Source organism: Fomitiporia mediterranea (genome assembly GCF_000271605.1).
Source record: "Fomitiporia mediterranea MF3/22 unplaced genomic scaffold FOMMEscaffold_3, whole genome shotgun sequence".
In the NCBI taxonomy this organism is placed as follows: Eukaryota; Fungi; Basidiomycota; class Agaricomycetes; order Hymenochaetales; family Hymenochaetaceae; genus Fomitiporia; species Fomitiporia mediterranea.
In genome coordinates, this window is record NW_006760388.1 from 1,463,814 (window position 1) to 1,484,999 (window position 21,186).

General features: G+C 47.2%; 6 protein-coding genes across 6 annotated transcripts; 3 read left to right on the forward strand and 3 right to left on the reverse strand.

The window, feature by feature from the left end:
- The first annotated feature begins 61 nt into the window (after positions 1 to 61).
- Positions 62 to 3,603, forward strand: FOMMEDRAFT_138996 (uncharacterized protein). Its single transcript, XM_007263672.1, has 2 exons — positions 62 to 1,109; positions 1,344 to 3,603. Exons 1-2 carry the CDS (start codon positions 92 to 94, stop codon positions 2,753 to 2,755), a joined length of 2,430 nt encoding a protein of 809 aa, XP_007263734.1. The 5' UTR covers positions 62 to 91; the 3' UTR covers positions 2,756 to 3,603.
- Positions 3,604 to 4,408: 805 nt separating this feature from the next.
- Positions 4,409 to 5,241, forward strand: FOMMEDRAFT_152915 (uncharacterized protein; the record flags this gene model as incomplete). Its single annotated transcript, XM_007263673.1, has 2 exons — positions 4,409 to 4,673; positions 4,742 to 5,241. 2 exons carry the CDS (start codon positions 4,409 to 4,411, stop codon positions 5,239 to 5,241), a joined length of 765 nt encoding a protein of 254 aa, XP_007263735.1.
- Positions 5,242 to 5,965: 724 nt separating this feature from the next.
- On the reverse strand, positions 5,966 to 8,233 carry FOMMEDRAFT_103711 (uncharacterized protein; the record flags this gene model as incomplete). Its single annotated transcript, XM_007263674.1, has 3 exons — positions 5,966 to 7,346; positions 7,404 to 7,692; positions 7,751 to 8,233. The coding sequence occupies 3 exons, from the start codon at positions 8,231 to 8,233 to the stop codon at positions 6,163 to 6,165; spliced, it is 1,956 nt and encodes a 651-aa protein (XP_007263736.1). The 3' UTR covers positions 5,966 to 6,162.
- Positions 8,234 to 11,193: 2,960 nt separating this feature from the next.
- Positions 11,194 to 11,723, forward strand: FOMMEDRAFT_77967 (PLAC8-domain-containing protein; the record flags this gene model as incomplete). Its single annotated transcript, XM_007263675.1, has 2 exons — positions 11,194 to 11,460; positions 11,520 to 11,723. The coding sequence occupies 2 exons, from the start codon at positions 11,194 to 11,196 to the stop codon at positions 11,721 to 11,723; spliced, it is 471 nt and encodes a 156-aa protein (XP_007263737.1).
- Positions 11,724 to 13,879: 2,156 nt separating this feature from the next.
- Positions 13,880 to 18,672, reverse strand: FOMMEDRAFT_118753 (uncharacterized protein). Its single transcript, XM_007263676.1, has 13 exons — positions 17,477 to 18,672; positions 17,335 to 17,428; positions 17,234 to 17,273; positions 16,896 to 17,171; positions 16,746 to 16,844; positions 16,621 to 16,694; positions 15,759 to 16,558; positions 15,683 to 15,701; positions 15,498 to 15,630; positions 14,567 to 15,447; positions 14,435 to 14,510; positions 14,334 to 14,385; positions 13,880 to 14,272 (listed from the first exon to the last, which is right to left on the reverse strand). Exons 1-13 carry the CDS (start codon positions 18,571 to 18,573, stop codon positions 14,164 to 14,166), a joined length of 3,750 nt encoding a protein of 1,249 aa, XP_007263738.1. The 5' UTR covers positions 18,574 to 18,672; the 3' UTR covers positions 13,880 to 14,163.
- A 408-nt stretch (positions 18,673 to 19,080) lies between these two features.
- FOMMEDRAFT_17870 (Metallo-dependent phosphatase) lies at positions 19,081 to 21,035 on the reverse strand (the record flags this gene model as incomplete). The annotated part of the gene is made up of 13 exons (XM_007263677.1): positions 20,886 to 21,035; positions 20,741 to 20,826; positions 20,561 to 20,679; positions 20,456 to 20,487; positions 20,288 to 20,376; positions 20,098 to 20,232; positions 20,030 to 20,048; positions 19,934 to 19,975; positions 19,723 to 19,873; positions 19,614 to 19,672; positions 19,432 to 19,557; positions 19,300 to 19,369; positions 19,081 to 19,232 (listed from the first exon to the last, which is right to left on the reverse strand). The coding sequence occupies exons 1-13, from the start codon at positions 20,971 to 20,973 to the stop codon at positions 19,082 to 19,084; spliced, it is 1,167 nt and encodes a 388-aa protein (XP_007263739.1). The 5' UTR covers positions 20,974 to 21,035.
- Positions 21,036 to 21,186: the final 151 nt, after the last annotated feature.

The following is a 21,186-nucleotide window of genomic DNA, read 5'->3' on the forward strand; positions in this document are numbered from 1 at the left end:
CCTTCCCTTTTGGGCGACTTACATCGCCGTCGCCTAGCCTCCCCTTACTTACCAAAGAACCACGACCACATCCCAACTCTTCAACTCAACCATGCCTCGCTCATCCGTCCTCGAACAACCATTTCATCCACCCACCATGATGTACGACAACCCCGCCTCTTTCAACGTCGAAGACTTCTTCAACCTCGATATGCTCATCCCCGCAAATGACGATGCCGCCCCCTCAGTATCTCCATCCTCCGCAACAGCTGACCAAAGCCACCCCGGTTTCGCCTCATCTTCCTCTCGTGCCTCCTCTGAGGCACGTACAGATTCACCCTCCGCCGACTTTGCCAATCTCAGGACTCCCTCGGAGCCTGATGCGCTTCAGTCTTTTGACATGTCTGGCCTCGGCCTCGGCATGGGTGTCGATATGTCTGCATTTGGTGGCTTGCCACCCATCCAGGAAGAGTCCATGTTCACCATCGGTAGCAGTGGCGGCGACTACTTCAAGCCGGGCACCGACCCGCTTGCTGGTCTCTCCCATACCCCCTTCGACCTTTTCGGTTCGTTTGACTCGGTCTTGGGGAACGCCACTTCTGATGCGCCCGTGAACGCATCCGCTCCTTCTACAAATTCTGCGACAACCTCGAACAATTCGTCACACGCGTTTGCCATCGACCCTCAGCTAGTTGGCACACCCGCTCCGTCGTCGACAGAATCGCCCTCTGATATCGGAGCCGAACCGGATTCCGAGGACGATGAGCCGCGAGATCTTGTCATCGCTCCCGTCAAAGTTGGTGGAAAGGGTAAGGCTCGTCGCGGTACGCTCCAATCTGGTGGCGTATCAAAAAAGCCGGCCTTGCCTGGACCACAGAGCATCTTTGGTTCCTTGTCTGCCAATGAAGGTCCTAGCTCGGTTGTGGGCAAGAGCGGCAGCAAAGGTGCCGGCAAGTCCAAGGATGCTGGGAAGAGGGGCTCGAAAGATAAGGATCAGGATGATGATGAAAAGGATGATGACATCGATGATTGGCGACCGAGTCCCGAGGAATATGCCAAGATGAGCAGCAAAGAAAAACGCCAGCTACGCAACAAGATTAGTGCGCGCAACTTCCGGATACGCAGAAAAGGTTCGTTCTGACTGCTCAGATTTCTCAATAATTATTTTCCTTCTTGCCATTTGACCTGTGAACATCCGAGATAATACGGCTACACTTCTTATCTGATCTGTTAATATTCTTTCTGCCTTCGCTGTTCATCTCGCGACTCATATGCTCCATCATCGGAATGCTCATCTTTATAACCTTCATATTTCCTTCTGAATAACGCGAGATTCGTTTGGTCTGACTGCATTCTTTCTACAGAATACATCCACACCCTTGAAGGTGACATCGCTGACCGCGACCGACTGATTGATGCTATCCGTTCGGAGCTCGGTAGCACCCAGTCGGAGAATTCTGCACTGCGACAGGAAGTCGCTGCCCTGAAGAAGGCGATTCTTGAGGGCCGTGCGAGCCCCATGCTGCCTCCACCTGCACCATTGTCACCCCTATCTCCACTCTCATCGTTCTCTCCTTTACCTGGATTGACTTCAAACAACAATGCTAGTGCGACTGGTTCTGGGAGCAATGCTAGCAACAGCAGTAATATCATCAAGCCCAATACCCACAAAGACCTGCCAACGAGCCCGCGGCTCGGTGCTTCTCCGTTTTGGGGTGGTCAGGCAGCGTTTGGCAACTTTGGTGGGATCACTCCTGTGCATACCGCAATCATTCCAGAGACGACGACGACGGTTTTTGGTGGTGCGGCGACGGACCGTCGGAAGGAGAATATCAATCCGGCACTGAACGGACAGCCAGAACAGTCACAACAACAGCACCAAGCTATGAGCCAGGTTCTCTCGCAATTGTACGGTCATGGTTCGCCGAATCCGTTCGATTCCTTCACAGATGTAAACCCATTTACACTGAAGACGCTCGATGCATACAGAATGCAGCTGTGGACGCGTGTCGCTATGCAGACCCAGCAGGCACAGCGTATGCGCCCATCAAACAACGGCACCGGTTATCCATCTCCTCACTCCTCTCCCTCACAATCCCCAAAGCCGACTGGCAGCCAGAATTTGGGACTGTCGGGCCTCGCAAACAACTTGCGTCCCCAATATTTCTCTTCGGCAGCGACACCGGCGGGTTCTCATTCTGGTACTGGCAAAGCACCATTTGGTTCCTTATTGTCCGGCAAGGGATTGCCGTACGCTTATTCCAGCCACGGACAACTGCACTCGAGTGTCAACCCGCATGGCCATGGCCTTCCAACTCCGCCATCGAGCCCGCGCATTGGCGAGAAGGAGCGTGCACAACAACAAGCGCAGAACCGCCGTGCGCAACAGCAGAGGGAACAGGTGCAGACGCATGCACTATTGGCAAACCTGGCGAGCCAGACGATCTTGCAGAAGTTGGGTCACGCACTCTGGGATGCATTCTCTGGAGCTGGCACCGGCTCTTCACCGGTACCTTCTCACCTCGCGTCGGCAGCAACTGGCAGTCGTGCGTGGGATGCAGACAAAGTTCGTCGAATTCTCGATGGTACGGCTGTACTTCAGGTTGTCGACGTCGACCGAAAGCCTTCCGCATCCACTGCGTCTTCGTCCGCAGATGCTCTTGCGGATAGTTTGTGTTCAATGTCTTTGGGTAATGCAAAGCAGGAGAAGAAAGAGGGTGCCGAGAAAAAGGGATTTTTTAAGAAGATGAGCTGTGGAGGTTGCTCAAAGCAGTGACTTGGGAGATTTGGGGTGTAAAGAAACTCGGATGACGGGAGTCTGGACGTCGGGAAGGAAACTGCAGGCAAGCACTTTCGACGTCGAAGTAATTCTACAAGGGACGGTTCGAGGATCATTTATCAAGTGATAGAATAGCCAACGACACGCAATTTTTCGGGTGACGACACATTCGTAGTATTTCCACTTTTTTTCGTGATCTTTTCCGCTTACTCAATGGACACAATCCACTGTTCTTCATCCACTCTCCTTGATTCTAGTCATCAGAAAACACACACTCGTTCTTTTTTTCCAGTTTGATTCTCGATGCATCGTCCATTCAACTCTTCCTTGGCTGCTTCCTTCCACGTCCACCAACATTGTCGTACGGTGGAATTCAATTACCGTCCCGATTGGGTTTCACGAGGCATTACAGCCTTCCGCTGCTGTCCTGGTCCATTTTCCCTCCGAGTTTTTGTCGGTTGCCACGCTGGCTTCCTTAAAGCTACAATGGTTTCCTACTTGATGCTTGTCTTGCTAAACACTAACCAGTTTGCACCCTTTAATATTTTCCCTCTTCGCTATCTTTTCGCCTCAGTGTTTGCTACTTGCATGTGCAAAGCGAGCGCCTGGCTTACCACTTCCAATCGATCCCCGTATTCTACTTTTCGTTTTCCTATTATATTCTGCTCGTAGTAAAGTTTTGTGCTTTTATTTTTCTCCGTCTCTCGATCGTCTCCCATGTTCCAAACGTACAAATCGATTATCACTGGTGAATAAGGGGTTGCAGAATAGTGTTGATTGTCTCTCTGTCTTGCACATGTAAAAAAATGTCTCTCGTACCTCAATGCAATACGTATTTTATATCTCACTTGTTCTGATTTTATTTGAAAGTGGTTTATTGTAAACTCAGTTGACGAAAAAGGAAAACCGGTAACTAAGCTAGAACGAAGCTGATTTTGAAACGTCAACGTGAAAGTAGAAGAAATTTTACTGTGTCCGTGGAAAGCGACTCGGACATACACGTCAATTCTCGGCTTCTGTTCGCTCTGTCCATTATACAGAAGTCGGATTGATTTCCTTGTTGACTCATTGGTTGCAGGTATGCTTTGGGCGAATGGTCAGTCTGAGGCCTGGAAATACAATTTAATTAGGAATTCCCGGATTAGAGTTGCAAGATTCAGCCCCTCGTCCTGTCCGGCCAGGCATGACCAGCTATGTAATGAGGAATTAAAGTCTGGTAGACCAGGAGTAAGGGGGTTTAGGTGTAAAGAAGCTTGTGGAGGAGGGGTCGTCCCACTTGCGAATGTGTGGTGGCACTAGGCAAAGTGCAGACGCTTTGTGTCGAGCTTTCTTTGCTGAGAGAAATTATCTTGCTGCTTTGCTCAGTGTGCGAGACGAACGAACCTGACCCGATGGAGTGTAGTAGTATGCTTCGATTATGCCATTTTAACGTAAGTTATAATCAATAGTATGCTCCTAGGATGATACATCTGATGTTGGTGCACCTAAAATTGCACTGTTTTTTTGGTTTGGAAGAGAAGTGTAGGATACTCAAAGTAAGGTGCATATAATCAGGAATTTACCAGTGGGCCTCTTCACTCGTCTGCGATTTGATTCACTACCTCGACTTACACGCATACACCTCGGCCTCCTTATTCTCACTCATACAAAATGCCAAAGCCGGTACAGAATCAGAAACGCGAAAAAGAAAAAGGACAGCTCGTGCTGGAGCGACGCCCGTCCAGGGCCTCTGCAGCTCGGCGGCAGAGAGAGGGCTCTGACGTCATTATAAGTAAAAGTGACCCAGTGGGCATTGGAGTAGGACTCTTCGGAAAGGAAAAGAAATACAGTGAGGAGGATGAAGACAAACCCGTCGTAATTAGAACAAGTGTCCATTCTGGAATTGGATTCAGTACACACCCACCGGACAGACATAGTAAGGCGTATAACTCGAGTATCGCCTCCTTTTTACTTGCTTCTGAACTAATTTATAATCATGGACAGGAGATATGCCGATCAGAATGCGTCGCTCTAGCACATCCCATAAAATAGAAGAATCAAAAACATCTGAATATACTGAAGAAGCAGCCGAATCTATTGCTACGTTGTCTGGATACGCGAATGTGCCCCCTCGTAGTCGTGATCATCTAAGTACAGTACCTGAAGATGCTGCATGCAACTTTCAAGCGTCAGAGGAGAACAAAGATGGTCCGCATTCTCGCCGTGATTCTAATGGGAGAGTTACTCCTGAGATCAAGATTATCGAGCCAACACCACCCACTAGTCAAGCTAGTAGTAAGAAAGTTGCAAACAGTCGAGGCCAGGAAGGAGCCAATAGTAATAATGTGAGCAAGCAGGGTGACAATGATGATAGTGAGACTGGAAGCATTAGAAGTAGACATCCAGAGGAACATGATATTGATGGCTGGACTGAGGCACGGGCCAGGGAGGCTTACAGAGAAGGGAAACTCGGAGGGGAGACTGGTAAAAAGAAGAATTCCTAGTTCCGCCACTTACGGCAAAGGATACCAGGAAGGCACTTGGAGTTTTGGAAGGGAAAAAAGGATACTGCTGAAGAAGAGGAAGACAGGAACTAGCAGCAGGAACAGCAGCAGATAAATTATGTAGATATAGCAATCAAGCACCCTGGTCTGAGTTCATTCCTGGATGACAACAAAGTCTGAGTCTATTGGACGTCGTGGAAGTATCTAGGTCAGAAATAAAAAATAAAAAATAAAGCCCATGTGTTGATTTAAGATTATATAACATTTTCGCACAGTTTCGTCCTCACGAATTTGTACTGCCTGTTCACTCTCAATTTGCAAACGTTACAGCACACGTTGAGGAGTTCATATATCTAGCATCTTGCCTTGGACTGAGCCGGAGATTACAATAAGGGAAGGAGACGTATCCATTCAACCAGACATGTCGGCTTCTCATTTTTTTTCGCAAAGTCTCTTCATCTCCTAACGCCGATAAGCGTGAACATAGATATAACGAGAAACACTAGCTCAAACCGTTGGCTGCACTTTCAATCAAACGATAAGATTGACCATAGGGTGACGTCGATGAAAGGTGGAGATGAAAAGTAAGCTGTCTTTGTACAGGGGTGTACTACTTTGACCTTCCTGAACGTGTCAGCGATCAGAGTAAGACATGGAACCCTAAGGCGAAAGGCCTTGCAAGGTATCATTGTGAAGCATTGCGTGCAATGGTGCAGTGGGAACAGTTATAAAAGCCATTCCTCTTTATTCCGTATTTCATGGCTAACACTAAGACATGGTGTGCTCTGACATGTCGCTTCTTACACAATACATATTCGAACTATCGTTGATTCACATAGACGCATTTCTGTCATGCAATACCGTTGTGATGTAGTTCCTGCATGCTAAATCTGCATTAAGCGTGTGTGGTTTTTCATTCAATCACCCAATGAGAACCGCAATTTCTTCAGGGATATGCGGCTTGGTACTCTCCCATTTTGCCAGCCATCCAGCTCGTGCGCCCTCCCGTCCCTCTTCAGCTGGCAGAGCGAACACAGAAGTAATAAGCCATAAATCTCTTCCGTCACCAGGAATATCGGCAATAAGTATTGGCAGCACTGTACGCGCCTCGATTAGGTTGGTGTTTGCATCAAGGCGCAGAACTTCGCCTTTCCGAGGAACCTGTTCACTATTTTCAAGAGCAAGGATCCCAGAAACACCAGCACGGGAGGCAGCGCGCGCCGAAGTACCAGCTTGATGAACGCCAAACTCTTCTGAACCGTCACTCACTGGATCAAGTGCTCGTCCATCACATCTTTGACCGTATATCGCAAATGCACCCTCTGCTGCGCGTAGTCTTCGACCTGCACGTACGCGATGGACGCGAAGATGCCACAAGGGTGCTGCCTCGCTAGGAGGCATAAGCCACGTTTCAACGTCAACATCAGGCCATGGTCGCCAGCCCGAATGTAGCCATGTCGAACCGTCTTTTCCCGTCTCAAACCGTGCATCAAGTGTGACACGACGTTGACGCCAGAACTCTAATGCTGAATCTGTTTCAACATCGCAAAGAGCGAGTGCAGAATCTGGTGCGGCTTCCGCAAGCGTGCCAATGCCTACAGGTACACTATACCCAAAAACACTCGAATATGCAAACTTGCCATATTTTGCGGCGCTTTGCTTAAGGGAATAGCTGCATTGTTGACCAGATGAGAGTATGTACGTGTGTCCGCCACGGTTCGTCGCGATGTGCAACGGGCGAAGCAGCGGCTTCACTGACTCACGCAGACTTTCGGGGTACGGTTCTTCTTCTGCAGTCCAGAAAGGGTGTGACGGTGGAAGGCTCAAGGTGATGAATGATTTGCAGCACCAATATGGAGACCCTGGAGAGTTGTAATTCTCGGTTATGTTGTGATTCGGGTAATTAAATCCGATGGTTAAAGTCCCGTCGGGATTGAAAGCCCCAGGTTGCTTCGCCCAATAGCGAATGTTACGGAGCTGAAGACCCTTGACGACTCCCCAAGTAAGAGGACTTGGTAGTTCCACACCTGCGAATGCAAGGGCACCCCAAAACGAGGATTGTGCAAAGCGATAGGTCATACTGCGCCCAAAAGGAATGGCGCGACCTGACGATAAACTAATTAGTTATCTTCTCTAGAAATCAAGTGTTGCTTGTAGCCGACCTTCATAATCAAAGTAGCGAATGAAGTCGATTGCGAACTCCTTTGCACGTCGCTTGTATTCTTTGCAGCGTTTTGGATCTTCTTCCTGCATTAATTTCGAGTATACTAACTGAGCATATTGAATGGCAAAAGAGGACGAGTAATAGTCGAATTGGCAGACAGTCTCCGGCCCATCGCGCGACCAACCATCACCAACATAGAATGTGTCGAGATGGTCCAGGTCTGCTTTCATCCGCTCTGCATCGAAACGCCGTGAGCCAACCTTTGAAAGCCCAAGGTTCGCAAAGACCTGAAAAAAGCAGATCACAATTATAATCAGGCTCCGCTTCCAGTAACTCCTTACTTACTCTGAACCAAAGCCAATTTGTGTCGGGCATTCGCTTATTGTTCATCCCACCGAGCCAATTCTCCAGATTAGTCTTGGCTTCCTGAGAAAGAGGGTCCCACAGTGTCTCTTTTGCTACTGCAAGCGAAAATCCTATGGCAGAGCATTCTACCATGCGCTGGTCCTTGTCACGCATGTCTCCCCAGAATTCTCCATGATTTGGATCTGAACCACTTGAGAAGCCATTTACCCACCGCTTCGCGCCAACGTATCTACCACCCCCAGCAAGTTGAGACGCTAGTCCCCATATCGGACGCGAAAATCCTTCAAGCTGTGCAGCGGTTTCGTCATAGTGGGTTGCAGTATGTCCAAGACAAATAAGCGCGCCGCCTGCAGAGGTATGAGGAGCAAGGGCATCTAAGAGTCCGACTAGCAAGGCCTGAAGGTCATCTCTACTTTTGACAGGGTTGGGTGCAAATGGCGATATACTTGCAGCTGCTGGCATAGCGCGTTAAACATGGGTGAACTATACACATCGGCCACAGAGTAGTAAGTTATACTTCATGCTGATTAAAGTCGCCGAGAAGCTCGGGCCGAACGGCCCGCTCAGCGTCAAGAGACCAAGTCGAAATGAGCGAAAGCCAGTACCATACGTCGATTCGGTGTGTAGTACAGCAAATGTCCGTCGTAACTTCGCGTCACCTGGTATGGGCCGTCAACCTGGTGGGCTCGATAAGCTCGGTGGTTATTTCCGAAGACGAGCATTGCTGCAGTAGCTGCAGGTTTTGAAACGTACATTTGATTCCGACGCGGTATAGTCGCAGAGGATGCATCGTCTATTATGGGCACCTTTGGGGTATTGACACCATTGTGAGTGCGCTGCGGCCCAACTATTGCGGGGATACGCCTCTTGACAGCTTGCGGACGAGATTTGTTGTGCACCGAGTTTATAAAAAGTTCATGCAGGCGTGGGATGAGATAGAGGTTCGGACAACATGGTGTACCTGTATTTGCACGTATTTATTCGTCGCGTAACGTGGCCCAGGGCTCGACAAGCTTCATCTTAATCCCAAACAGACAACGTCTTTGCTTGGACAACATTATCGGTACCATGTTATTCGATTACCATAGCAAAGTCTAATCATGGTCTGCAACGATCATTTGCTTCCTATTTATCCGAGTTGCATCTTGATCAGCCAGCACTATGAAGGCAATATCAACATTATTATAATCTACAGAACATTGTGGCCAAATAATTCGGGGAACCGCAAATTTGCTTTTCTCGTGTAAATAGATGTCTACCTAGAAGAAGTAGTGATAGAATTGCATATATTTACAGAAGTAAGTACTAGTGCTGTTCATTAATATGTACTTTATCCCATCAGAAGTTGCTCGATTCTTGTGACACCCTGAGTTCTCGTGGCTCCCTTACGTCCTATGAGTAGAGTAAGTCATATCTGTTGCTTTGTGAAAGAATAACAAGAATGTAGTAACTGTTACATTGCAGACAGGTGAAGTTGACGGTTAGGGGCACAAAGTGACAAATAATTACATAAACGCCTCTCCACCTAAAACAAATCCTCTTGCGAGTACATATTCGGTTCTCTCCAATCGGTCCAACGCCTAGTGATATTGCATGCTATACTGTAACATGATCCCTCTTTTCAATTTTTTTCTACAGCCACAACCACACATTTTTTTAACTGTAAAATTGGTACATATGTATATCTATATATTATAAACATACTCCTCTTTTCAAAAAAATTTTTATGATTTTTTTTGAGGCAGGAAGGGAGAGGATCCCTCTTTTCAATTTTTGTCACAAGTTGTCACAATGATTTGACACGTGTAAGCTTTGTGAACACACTATGTTGCTACCATACTTTAGCACAATTGTCACACTTTTGTCACTCTCAACCAATCTTTCTACAATTTTAATTCACAACAATCAGCATACTACTCATGAATTATAATAAGAACACTTATACATGTATAGAAAACATAAGAAGCCTAATTGTAACAAAAAATCTACTAATAAAATTAATAGAGCTAATTACAATTGAAGCTACCATTGGAAAAAGTAGTATTTACCATTTTTTAATTTTTTCATCAATTTTTTTACAGAAAAAAAGACACAATATATTTTTTATAGTACAAATATACCTCATTGAATTTTTTGGTAGTGTAAGGTATTGTGTAAAGTGTGCAAATGCAAAAATTGAAAAGAGGGATTCTTTGAAAAGAGGGATCACGTTACAGTATATGCTTCGCATTGCACGACGTATCTCGTGTCAATGCACATAGCCTTCAACTTCTTGGAAGCTTCTGTTGAACAATTCAGTAATTCAAGTATACGCTTAGGGTAGGGCGCGGACGGTGCAGCGCCTTCGCTTGACATGAATCTATGATTCGTGATGCGCATGTTTAGAGCGCGACCCTCGGATCGTCACGAGTCGTTCGGTTAACTCAGCCCTACCCAGATGGTATTTAATGAACGACTTGCCTCCATTCACTGAGGCTGATCTTCAGGTCCGACAGCTGCTGGACCATATAAACCATCAGACTCGCTGGCGCAGCGACAGAGTTCACTTGGACTCGCTCTCTCAAAGTCACCCGCGAGATTATGGCCGTAAGTACTTTTCAACAGCGTCAGCAGGTCATGTCTTGCTTTCTCCGTCGCTATACTTTCCTTGTTCATAACACGCTTAAGCTCCTGAGAGTGTCTGTTCCGAATGTCTGTTCCTACGTCCATTCCCTATGGATCGGGCTTGTCTTGTGCTATCTCGATCATTCCTCCTAAATTGTTTCTCATAGATATGTGGATGCTGATTGATTGATTCTAGCCGCGCGAAGTTTTTACAATCGCGAACCCGGCGCATCAAGATGTCAAAGCACCCCCACAACAGTCAGTCTCATCAGACCCTTTTAAAGAGCTTAATTGTTGGTATTCACAATATAAAAATAATTTACGACAGAACGCACCAGCAGTCGCAGAGTTTGTCCACACAAGCCCCTCAACCCGTCTATCCCTTCACATCTCAGGGCTCTACAACCCAGCCTTATTCAGGAACCCTTCCGCCACAAGACTCTCAGGAGCTGCACGGACAGCTGGCACAAAGTCCCGTTGTTGTGCCTTTACACAGCGACGACAAGTCTTCATACCCATCTTCAACTGCTCAGCCCGTTAGATCCCCAAGTCTTCCGGCCTATTCGTCACCTGTCCCCGTTGCCGATACTAGCATGCAGCAAAATAACTACAATCCTTACGTTCAGAACGTCTCGCCTCCGGCGCCATCGTACGGGTATGGTCAGCAACCTCAACCTGCAGTTCAGCCTCAGCAGTACGGCCAACCCTACGCGCCGCAACCGGGCATGAATATGTCGCAACCCGCCCACAATACGATGACTCCCCCACCCATGCAGCAACATCCAGTGCAAACAGTGCAACCAGGTATCGTACCTGGCATGAATCCGCGTAATGTGAAGAACATCCCATATGATGGAAACGGCGAGCGCGAGTGGAGTCACGATTGTTCCGAATGCTTTGACGATTGTGGAACCTGCTGCTTGGGTTGGTGCTGCCCGTGCATGGTCTACTCCCAGATCCAGTCTCGCCTGCAGTACCTTGAAACACGCAACGCACCTCATCCAGAATCTGGGGAGTCATGCAACGGCGATTGCTTCGTGCATGGCCTCCTTCAATGCTGCTGCGGTCTTGGTTGGGTCCTCCAGGTTGGTGTTATTGTACTCTTCTGGTGAAAGTTAATGAGGTTCTAATACTCTTTCTGCAGATCGGTCAAAGGACAGCGGTCCGCAACCGGTACCGCATCGCAGGTGATGGCTGCAGCGACTTCATGATGGCATACTGCTGTACTCCGTGTGAGCTCACGCAGGTGTCTCGTGAATTGGAACTTGAGGAGCGTGCACTTACAGGGGGTGCGGGCATCCCAGCACCAATGCCGACGAACACGGGCACTTACCCCGAAAAACGCTAAGAAGTTTCGGGACGTTTGAATGAATAAACGAGGAACGCTTCCATAGTTTTTTTAACCCTTGATCGACCCTGATCTAGTGTCCTCGAGTTCGGACCAGGACGTCTAAACTTCACTCTTTCGATTCAATTTCATTCTTGTCGAGTCGATATGGTACAACCTCCTTCCCTTATTTCCTATTCTACCTCTACATTTCTTGCTGCAATACCTACGAAAGGATGTTATATCGTATTTTTCAGAGAGAGATTCTTACGTTTGCTGAGGCGTGTTGAGTCTGATTGCAAAGGCGTCAATATCGGAGGCAGTTTTGCTGCGACATCCAGCGCTTTCTGGGCACATCGCGAGGGTGATTGTTTGACATCTCTCCATTTCTGTCAAGAATCAGTGCCATATGTCCTGTCGGATCGAGAAAATCACCATTTAGTAAGGAGATGTGCACATTTGAGCACAGCCTCTCGGAGAAGCAGGTGAATATTCGCATTTAGTCAGGTTCACAGGCCGTCTTGGAGTGGCAAAACACTATCCTGTTCACACGATAAGTTGCGCTGGTCTATTTACTTCATGATGGGAAACCCGCTTCTACGTAAAGCAATATGAAACATGTATTGCTGATCAATTGCAAAATTCATAAATAAACGAAGCAGCAAAATCAATCACAGATTGATATATATGCTTTGAGCATTGCATCTAACAGCTGCATTGACAGGAATAACTGATGCAAACCTATCCATTTATTTTGTGGCCCAAGAGTATTGGCCATGTAACTGCGCATCTTCTTGTCTGCTCCTGCTCAACAAAGTCTTCCTGCAATCAAGATGGGGTTGAAGCACAACGAGTCAAGCATAACACGGGAAGCAGATGGGTCTATGTTTGAGTGCACAAGATCATTCAACATAACGAACCGTCATTAGTTTCCAGACCATCCAAGGAGGATGAAACAAAAGGTGCTACCACACAAGCCGGTGGCAGACTGTAGGGACATTTCAAGAGCGCCACGCCGAAGATGATCACAACAAGTGTCAGGGCTACAATCCTTCTTAAGAAGAGATATCTCCTAAAATCTGCGAAGCCTGGGAACAAAGGTGAAGGCACTTGGATTGAAAGATAGCTACATATAACATGGGCAGTGTCCAACGCGTCTGTCGTTTGACACGCCGGGCATCAGATTAAATAGGGAATTGAACGAAAGAAGGAAACATAATAGGAACTTACTAGTCCAGCCAGCAATAAGGAAAACTTCTGGCAACAGGGACCGTCTTTCGTCCTTTCGCATTATACGATTCCTCTATGTACAATAATACCACTTCTGAGTGGCACTTCATGTACTTTTCCTTTGGACGCGACTCAACACATCTTGCCTTGCAATGCCATTTCATAACAGTCAAAGAGACTTGACGTTATACGTATCCAACATCTGCCCGCTTTAAGAAAGCAAAATCCTAAGACGCCATTTTAAATTTATACATATATAGAAGTCCCGAGTTTTGCACAAATAGTCGCCACGTGCTCCACATCAATCTGCTCTCAGCGTTACTCATCTGTTGAGCCATATTTCCCAAAAAGTAGTGTGGCCCGTGCACATACACTATCTCCTATATAACCTGCGCACGATACTCAAATGAATCTTCATCACTCTGGCCTTTTGGCTTAGATCAAGTGTAGTATCTGTTCTTAATAGTTTAACCACTATTATGAGGGCACCGCCCTCATTCTTGGTTATCTGATTTTTGCCGCCCCTGCTTTGTCGGGCTCTGCTTGCAACCCGACAAGTGCAATGACCTTGCTATTGCACTACTGGCTTGTGTTGTTAGGGGATCCTCTCTCTTCACTGTACTATCTTAACTCTGTTTTCTTTAGCAGAGTTTGGGTCCAGTGAATGGATGGAAAGCAGTCTTATTATTGAGTAGAATAGATGAAGTTATAAGAGTTTAGACATTCATTACCTTAGTCCTCCATTAGACTCAAATTATCAAACAAAGAAATCCATACTATGGTAGCTAACAAAAACTGGTGATAAGTATGTTCATAGCCTATCTATGACTCAGAATGAATAGGTGCCTGTCATTGTGTATAGAGCATGATAATATGTAAGACACTAAAGCAGGATACAATAAGTTACTCATAATTTGTCTCTAAAATTGTTCTCCAAAAAAATGCATGAAGAAGGCATGTGCAAGTAGTATAAGGTGTCATGAAGTCATTGGGTAATCAACTAATGGATGGCAAAATTGTATGTATACAAGGTCTTTAGTCAGAAAGAGTAAGTAACTAGAGCTGAACCCCATATTTGTAATGGAATGTACAAAGACATCCTACATTGAATTCCAACTATAACAAGATATCAAGAATTCCCAAAGAAAAAAGAAGAAAAAGAGAAGACCAAAGGACATTGCAATACATAATATTCATCATGAGAAATTCTTCGCCACAGACATCAGCATTATCAAGGAGGGGATAATTCCTGTACTGTATATGTCCGTTTTTGCTTCCGTTGAAGTGCGACGGATAACATAGCCTTAAGGCTACCCTCAAGGACTGGTTTCGTTAGGACTCTAGAAAGAAAGAGAGAAACATTAAAACCAGAAGTGACCAATGGTAGATGGCAATACGAACCTGTCAACGCCAACATCAAGGTACTCTTGCTGGTCAGTCAAGAGAGCATTTCCTGAAAGCAGTTCCTTACAATGATGTGTTACAGTTCATAGCTTACTCACCAGTCACTCCGACGACCAGGTCTTTTCGTCCGAGGGCTCTTAGCGCAGCGACAGTATCTAGGCCAGACATTACTGGCTAGTTATGAAAGTAAATAAGCATCGAAAAATCGAACTCGGAGGTGTGTAGCCCACCATTTGATTGTCTAAAAAGATGACATCGAACAAGTAAACGTACTCTTTTTCTGGTATTTGTTCAGCTTCTTGAGGCGGCATGCCGGTACTCATGCCCATGCCGGTCCCAGGCTCTCCACGAATGACACCAGCCGGAATAGTACCGCCGAGAATCTTCTCTAGTGCAATCTTCCCGTTTTCAGCGGTGGTGACCGTGCATCCAAGGCGAGAAAGCATCCGCGACATGAGGCTTCTCGTTATCATGTCATCATCTACGATAAGCACCCGCAATCCCTTGCCTGGCAGAATATTTGAAGTTGAACCTCCAGCTGACATTGACGGCGTTTCAAGCGGACCGGGTGCGGAGTATGACGGAAGCAAGGGCGGTAAAGGCGACATGAAAGCACTTTTACTTGACTCAGCTCTGTTCTCCTCTTCGGTTGGTGTCACTGCAGCAGACATATTCGAGTCGCCAAACCGTTCAACCTCCGAGCCAGACAAAGGCGGCGTGGGTGGCATGCCTACGACGAACGGTGTCAGTGGTGGAAGATCAGGCTTCGGTGTCTGTGTGAGTGGTGTTTGCTTGGATGCTCCGAGATTCGCCTTGGCTAGAGGTGGAGGCACAATTTCAAATAAACCTCTTTGGTCCATGACGTTCTTCAGTGCACGTTTGGACTGTATCGTAAGACAAACGTTATGCTCAGCATCTTTGTCCTTCGTAAGCGCGGCCTCCTGCTCAGTGACCATTGTCGACGGTGTTTCACCTTCACCAATTGCACGGGCGAATTTCGCCTCCTCAAGCCCCAATGCAAGCTGACGCTGGCCCTCAGAGTAGTCAGAACCATCATGAGGAAGGTCAAGACGTTCTCTGTGTTCGTTGGTTGACTGTCCAATGCCGAGGGCTATCAAAGGTCTAATTAGCTAACAATTGGAGTACCTAGTGGTAACGTACGAAGTTCGACCCAGAACGTGCTTCCCTCACCAAGCTTGCTCTTTACACCAAGACGACCACCACTGAGCTTGACAATTCGTCGCACGAGAGCAAGGCCTAATCCAGTTCCTTTACCCCCCTGGTATTTTCCGATCTGAACAGACCACATCAGAGAAGGAAGTTATTCGTATTCGCTGTTCTCGTACCTCGGTCTGAACATAAGGACTGACAACAAGGGTGTTAATCAATGGCCACCAGTGAAGCACTAACACTTAGACATACCTAAAAAGCTTGTTGTCGACAAGGTCTCGAGCTCGAATACCGACGCCGGTGTCATGCACCTCGATGCGAACAACAATGCGGTCTAGAGCATTCAAGTCAACCGAATTATGTCGTATGAGTAGTGCGGTCGACAATGGCGTCGAGGCCGAGGCGGATGGGACGGCTCCCCTTTCGGCGGCATCCAACATATCTCGAGCTAATACATCTCTCCCGGTCTTTGTTGCGTTAGTCTCCCTTCTCCGTAAAAATCTATGCCAAGGACGGAAAGATCGGTTTGAGGAATGGACAGAGGTATGTTCTGCCTCTCTTTTGTCAATTGACTTCGACCGTATTGGAGGCTTCTCGTCTTGCGAATTTGAAATTTTGCTAGTAGGCCCATCCCCTTCGTTCTGTGTACTGCCGACTGGCCCTTGTGGATCAGATTTGACAGGTGCAACGGCTGGAGTACCTTCCGCTATAGTCTCGGACGCATCCCCTTCTGACACTCCAGTTGTTGGAAGCGCGGGAAACACTAGCTTCGTAACAATGCGAATGTGTCCGCCGGCAGGAGTGAACTTGCACGCATTGCTCGCAAGGTTGTTGATAATTTGACGAAGACGCATATCGTCACCAAGCACGTAACCGTCTTCATCTGACTTCGCTAGCTCGGCAGCAATCGCTGCTGCATCCAGACCTTTGGCAGATAGGAATGCTCGACGGGCGATCCGATCAATGTTCTTGTCCAGTTCATCAGTAAGAATGAGGCCCCGTGCTTTCGCAGCTAGACCAAGTGGGACAAGAATTGAACGGATGGTTTGATGCTTATACAAACACCACTATTAATATCGCGGCTATATAATTAAATGATTAAATAATTTCTTACGAGATTATACGGTGTCTTGACAGTAGTAAAACGGCCGGAATCCAGACGATCGAAGTCGAGGACATCATTCAATACTATTAATGATATGATTAGCCAACGGACTAAGTATCCAGATTCTTTCTTACCCTTCGACATCATACTCAAACTTCCGCTGAGTGCCGTCCATTCAATCTCATTCGACTGTTGGACTTGACCCATCGCTTCCATATTCTGTACTGCCAACGCTAAAAACAAAACTTAACGCAAAGAAAAGCAAGCTACGAGCGCATGCTTACAAGCCGTGTTGAGTGGGACACGGACCTCGTGGAACACATACGAGGTGAGACGCCGCTTAGAATCGCTGGCCTTTCGTTCATTGACTTGCGCTTTCTGTGTAGCACGGAACTGTGCCTTGAGCTGATCACGTAGGGAGAAATTACGACGCTCCATCTGAAACAAGCGCAGATCAATCCCCGAATTCGACAATAGCAATATAAGAAGATGCTTAACATTTTCCCGTTTGTAATGTATATACGACAGGAAAATATGAAACAATAGAGCGTCTATGACGTCTGGAAGAGAGTATTTGCATTACTTGTGACGAAGCAGCTCATTGTAGTACCAAGTAACATACTTCGAGTATAAGCTGGGTGCGCTGGGAGAATTAACGCGACCTGGGGAAAGAAATAGAAGCTTGATTGAGCGCTGACTCAGAGGAAAAGCTGATTCACGTACATTCAAGATGAAGAATATGGCGAACCCAACTATATTTGTCAGACGAGTCTGTCGCAAACCGAACATGGCTATTGCAGGAAGACCGATAGCAAAGCTGTTGCAAGATTAATAACTCATAATTCTTGGGGTTAGAGCAACGCACAAAAATACGCTTATAAAATCACGTCTACCACAATGATTCGGACCCCGGACTGCATAGAAATCGCAAGCGTACATATAGGATGTCGTGTATATAGCCCAAGCCCAGACGCACACCAGAAGATAAGCCTGGTGTAGTTTTGGCCTCTTGTAGGGATAATCATAAATTACCAGGAAAGGAATTGGGAGTGAAATAAGGGGACCGATGCCATAGAAGAAGATCATGTCGGAAAGAACAAATGGGCGCGTGCTGAGCGCAATGACGAGAATCCAATTGACGACAAAAAATAATGACGAGTAAAGGCCGAGTGTCTTGCCAGACCACCAAGTCTCGCGTCGAAAGTCATGCTCTCGCTTCTCTTCGCTGAACCGAAACGCGAAGAAGTGACAGACGAGCCCCCAGAGTGTCCACCGAAAGAACGAAAGAATCCAATTCGACTCCCAGATGCCGTAGCTCTGCATATCCATCGTCCCAAATGAGTTCGTGTGGCTTTTTACACCTGGTATCTCTGGTCTCCCGCTACCCGACGCAGCATGACCTGTCCCGCCATGCTCACTCACCTGCGAGCCAGCTGTGAGAGTACCCAATGCATTGTTATCAACAACCACCTCGTCTACTTCTGCGGCATCATCCGTTTCGTCACCAGCAGCCTGGTTTTGACCGAGCATGTATCGATGTATAGAGCGTGAGCTGCTTGAAGACGCGCCTGTACCATCAAGCAGGGATTCCGAAAGGGCGCTTCCTGTTCCCAGACGCTGTTTGAACCGTGCCCAGCGCACACGTAGCCCTCCACCATCTATACGTGCATTTTTTGTCACAGCAGCACCTGAGCCTGCTCCGCTACGACCGCGACTCTGGGTGCGTGTCTTCGCCTCTTCACCGCGACGCATTGTGTCAATGAGGTTGAGCACAGTCTCCTGTTCCTGCATCCTCTCACGACGTTCATGCCTTCGGCTTCTTTTCCCGTGATCCCGATTTGACATTGGCAGCTCGTCGCCATCAAACAGGTACGCAGGATTTGGGCAAGTGAGAAGATTGCTGGTGTTGACAGGACCGACTACTTCGTGCGGACGGCTTGACTTTTTAGACGAGGATGCCATGGCAGTTGGACGCACAGGCGCTGAGTACGTGCTCTCCCCTGCGCTTGTCGGCGTCGGTGGGCACGGCTGCCCAGGGCGCAATGCGGGAGGCGGGAGAGGTGGTGGACGACAGAGACAAGTCGACAAGCACTCAGAAGAAATTAGGAAAGGAAATTCATCATGGGACAGCTCTGGCACTGTGGCAGTGTTCTAATCCGGCTGCATGACCATCTCCTCGCCGTAGCCGACAGTGTCTGGACCGTCCGCGGATCACAATACGTCATCTCCTCGGCTCAGCCGGACACATCACCTCGCACGGAAGCAGAATATTTGAACCTGGGTCTCTGCAAATTTGCTACGGTATCCTTACGAACTGTCGATTGCATCATTTGACGCAAACGGCATGCTACCTCACACATAGTAGTCAATCACGACAAACACATGGAATAGCGGTTCCGCACACTTGTTGCGAAAAGAGAAATTTCCCAGGATCTAGCGGTCATACATACACACGTGTCTGAATTACTTCTCACTGATAATTCTTATCAAGCAAGACCCTGGCTCTAGTTTCTCCGTCCTCAAGGCGAATCCACGTATCCAGAGTGCTGTTTGGCTCTGGAGACTGGACAATGACGTTTCGAACGCCATGGCCCCATCCGTCTCCCGAGTATCCACCATAACTATATTTCCCAGTCCGCAAGAAATATCAGCTTCCTCAGAAACTTTGGGAGTGGAATAAATCCTCACCCAGAATGCTTGTCGAAGCAGAAAATAACATCCTGTGTTGGCTCACGAACACACCATTCGTTTCCATGATCTATTGGATTTGAGGTGCAATTTTAACCCTTGGTGGAGATGTCTGAGGCACAAAGACCATACCGTGTCCAGAAATGACTACATGCAAATTTTTCACGTTTGCGGTGAGCGTTGTCCAGAATGGATCATCCTTGCCAGCATTGGAAGCATCTGTCGTTGCTTGTGTCGATCCCGAGCCGAGCAGGTCCGCTTTCAAGTGCGCGTCAGACGATGGCATGTAGCGTACAACTAACAAAATCACAGACCATTGAGTCCGGGATCCCTTGTGCTGTTTAGACCCGGTTGCAACGCCTGTATAGTATGACTGATGAATCACGGTAAGTCTTAGTCGGCCTGTGGGTTGGCAGTACTCACGGTGGTATATGCACAAATGCTATCGCACTTCTTTCCTCAGCTGGACCCCACGCGTCAACCATTTCCGCTGACTCTTTCTCAATCCATTCCGCGACTGAAACATCAACCCAATCAGGGACCGGTGTTGTTCCAGATCCCTCAACAAAACCACCTGTATGGGAGAAGATAGTAAGATAGCATGAAGCAGGATTGTATTATTATAAATGCATACCACGAGAGTCAAAGAACCAAAGTATCAGAGAAGGCGTTGCATCTATATAAGACGGTTAGCTTCTCGCATCTGTGAGCGGAACAACGCAGTACAGACCACTCGCAGTTGTGTACACCTGCGCGAATAGTTCAGGTCGTTGGTCGGATGATTTAATTAGAACTTACCGGAACCCAATAATTTCCTGGCCCCTCTTCACCACCTACCCCAGGAGGAGCGAGACGCGTATAGCTGTTTGGAGCGACAAGAAGTTCGCGCTTGATTTCTTCCAGGTGAGTAATATTGGCTTGATTATCATGATTCTAAAGAGAAGACATTAACGAGAAAGTCATCAGCACCTTCATCAAATATACGTACTCCGTGAGTAGACGAGAATTTGACATTGGCTTCATTTATAGGTAACATAATTTCATCAATGAGCTTTGTCGAGTTCTCTCTAAAAGTGTCTTTATTTCACGGCCATCCATGGAGCAAGAGATAAAATTAAGAAGATATATGAAGAATACGTGATTGAAAATAGCGTACTCTCTCCGGTGATGAGATCACCGTTGAGTACCCTACAGGTACAAGCAGTTAGCGGAACAGTAGCAAGGCACAATGCTAGACCCTGTCTGAATAGACTGAACTCACACATAATCCGGTTTTTCGTCGGCGAGGACTGTACGCATAAGTCGCGTACTATTCACGTCTTGCTCTGGGCCCCATGTATCCCAAGGATTTTCGCCAAAATGCAGGTCAGAGAAAACTGTCTTTTCCATAACAGCCTCCGTATCATAAATTGGTAAGCTTGTGAGGAGTGATAATACATACAATCTTAAATGTTCTATTCTCATTGAAAGTGACTCGAAGTTTGCCAGGGTATGGATCCAGCGCATTGACACTTCGCGGTGTCTTGTCTAAATTGAACGAGAGCAACACTTAGTCAGCAAGAATTAGAACATCCGACTGTTCACACCTAAAGTCAGGGCAGTTACGATATTGGCGCACTTGGATGCGAAAGACAAGCCAAGAAACAGGAGCGCTGAGATCGTCTGGGTAGACATGATTTCAATATGAGCATGGCGGTATATTTGAGACATGCGATCCAGCTGATATACTATCATACAGCGGGCCGTTTAGAACAGAACTGCAGAACCGGCCGCATCGTGAGGTAGTGTCTAAATTTGGTCTCACAGCACTTGCCTATTTAGATCACAGCCCACAAACGTTCAATGAAGCACGTTCCTCTCTGGATGAGGAAGTTGCATGGAAATAAG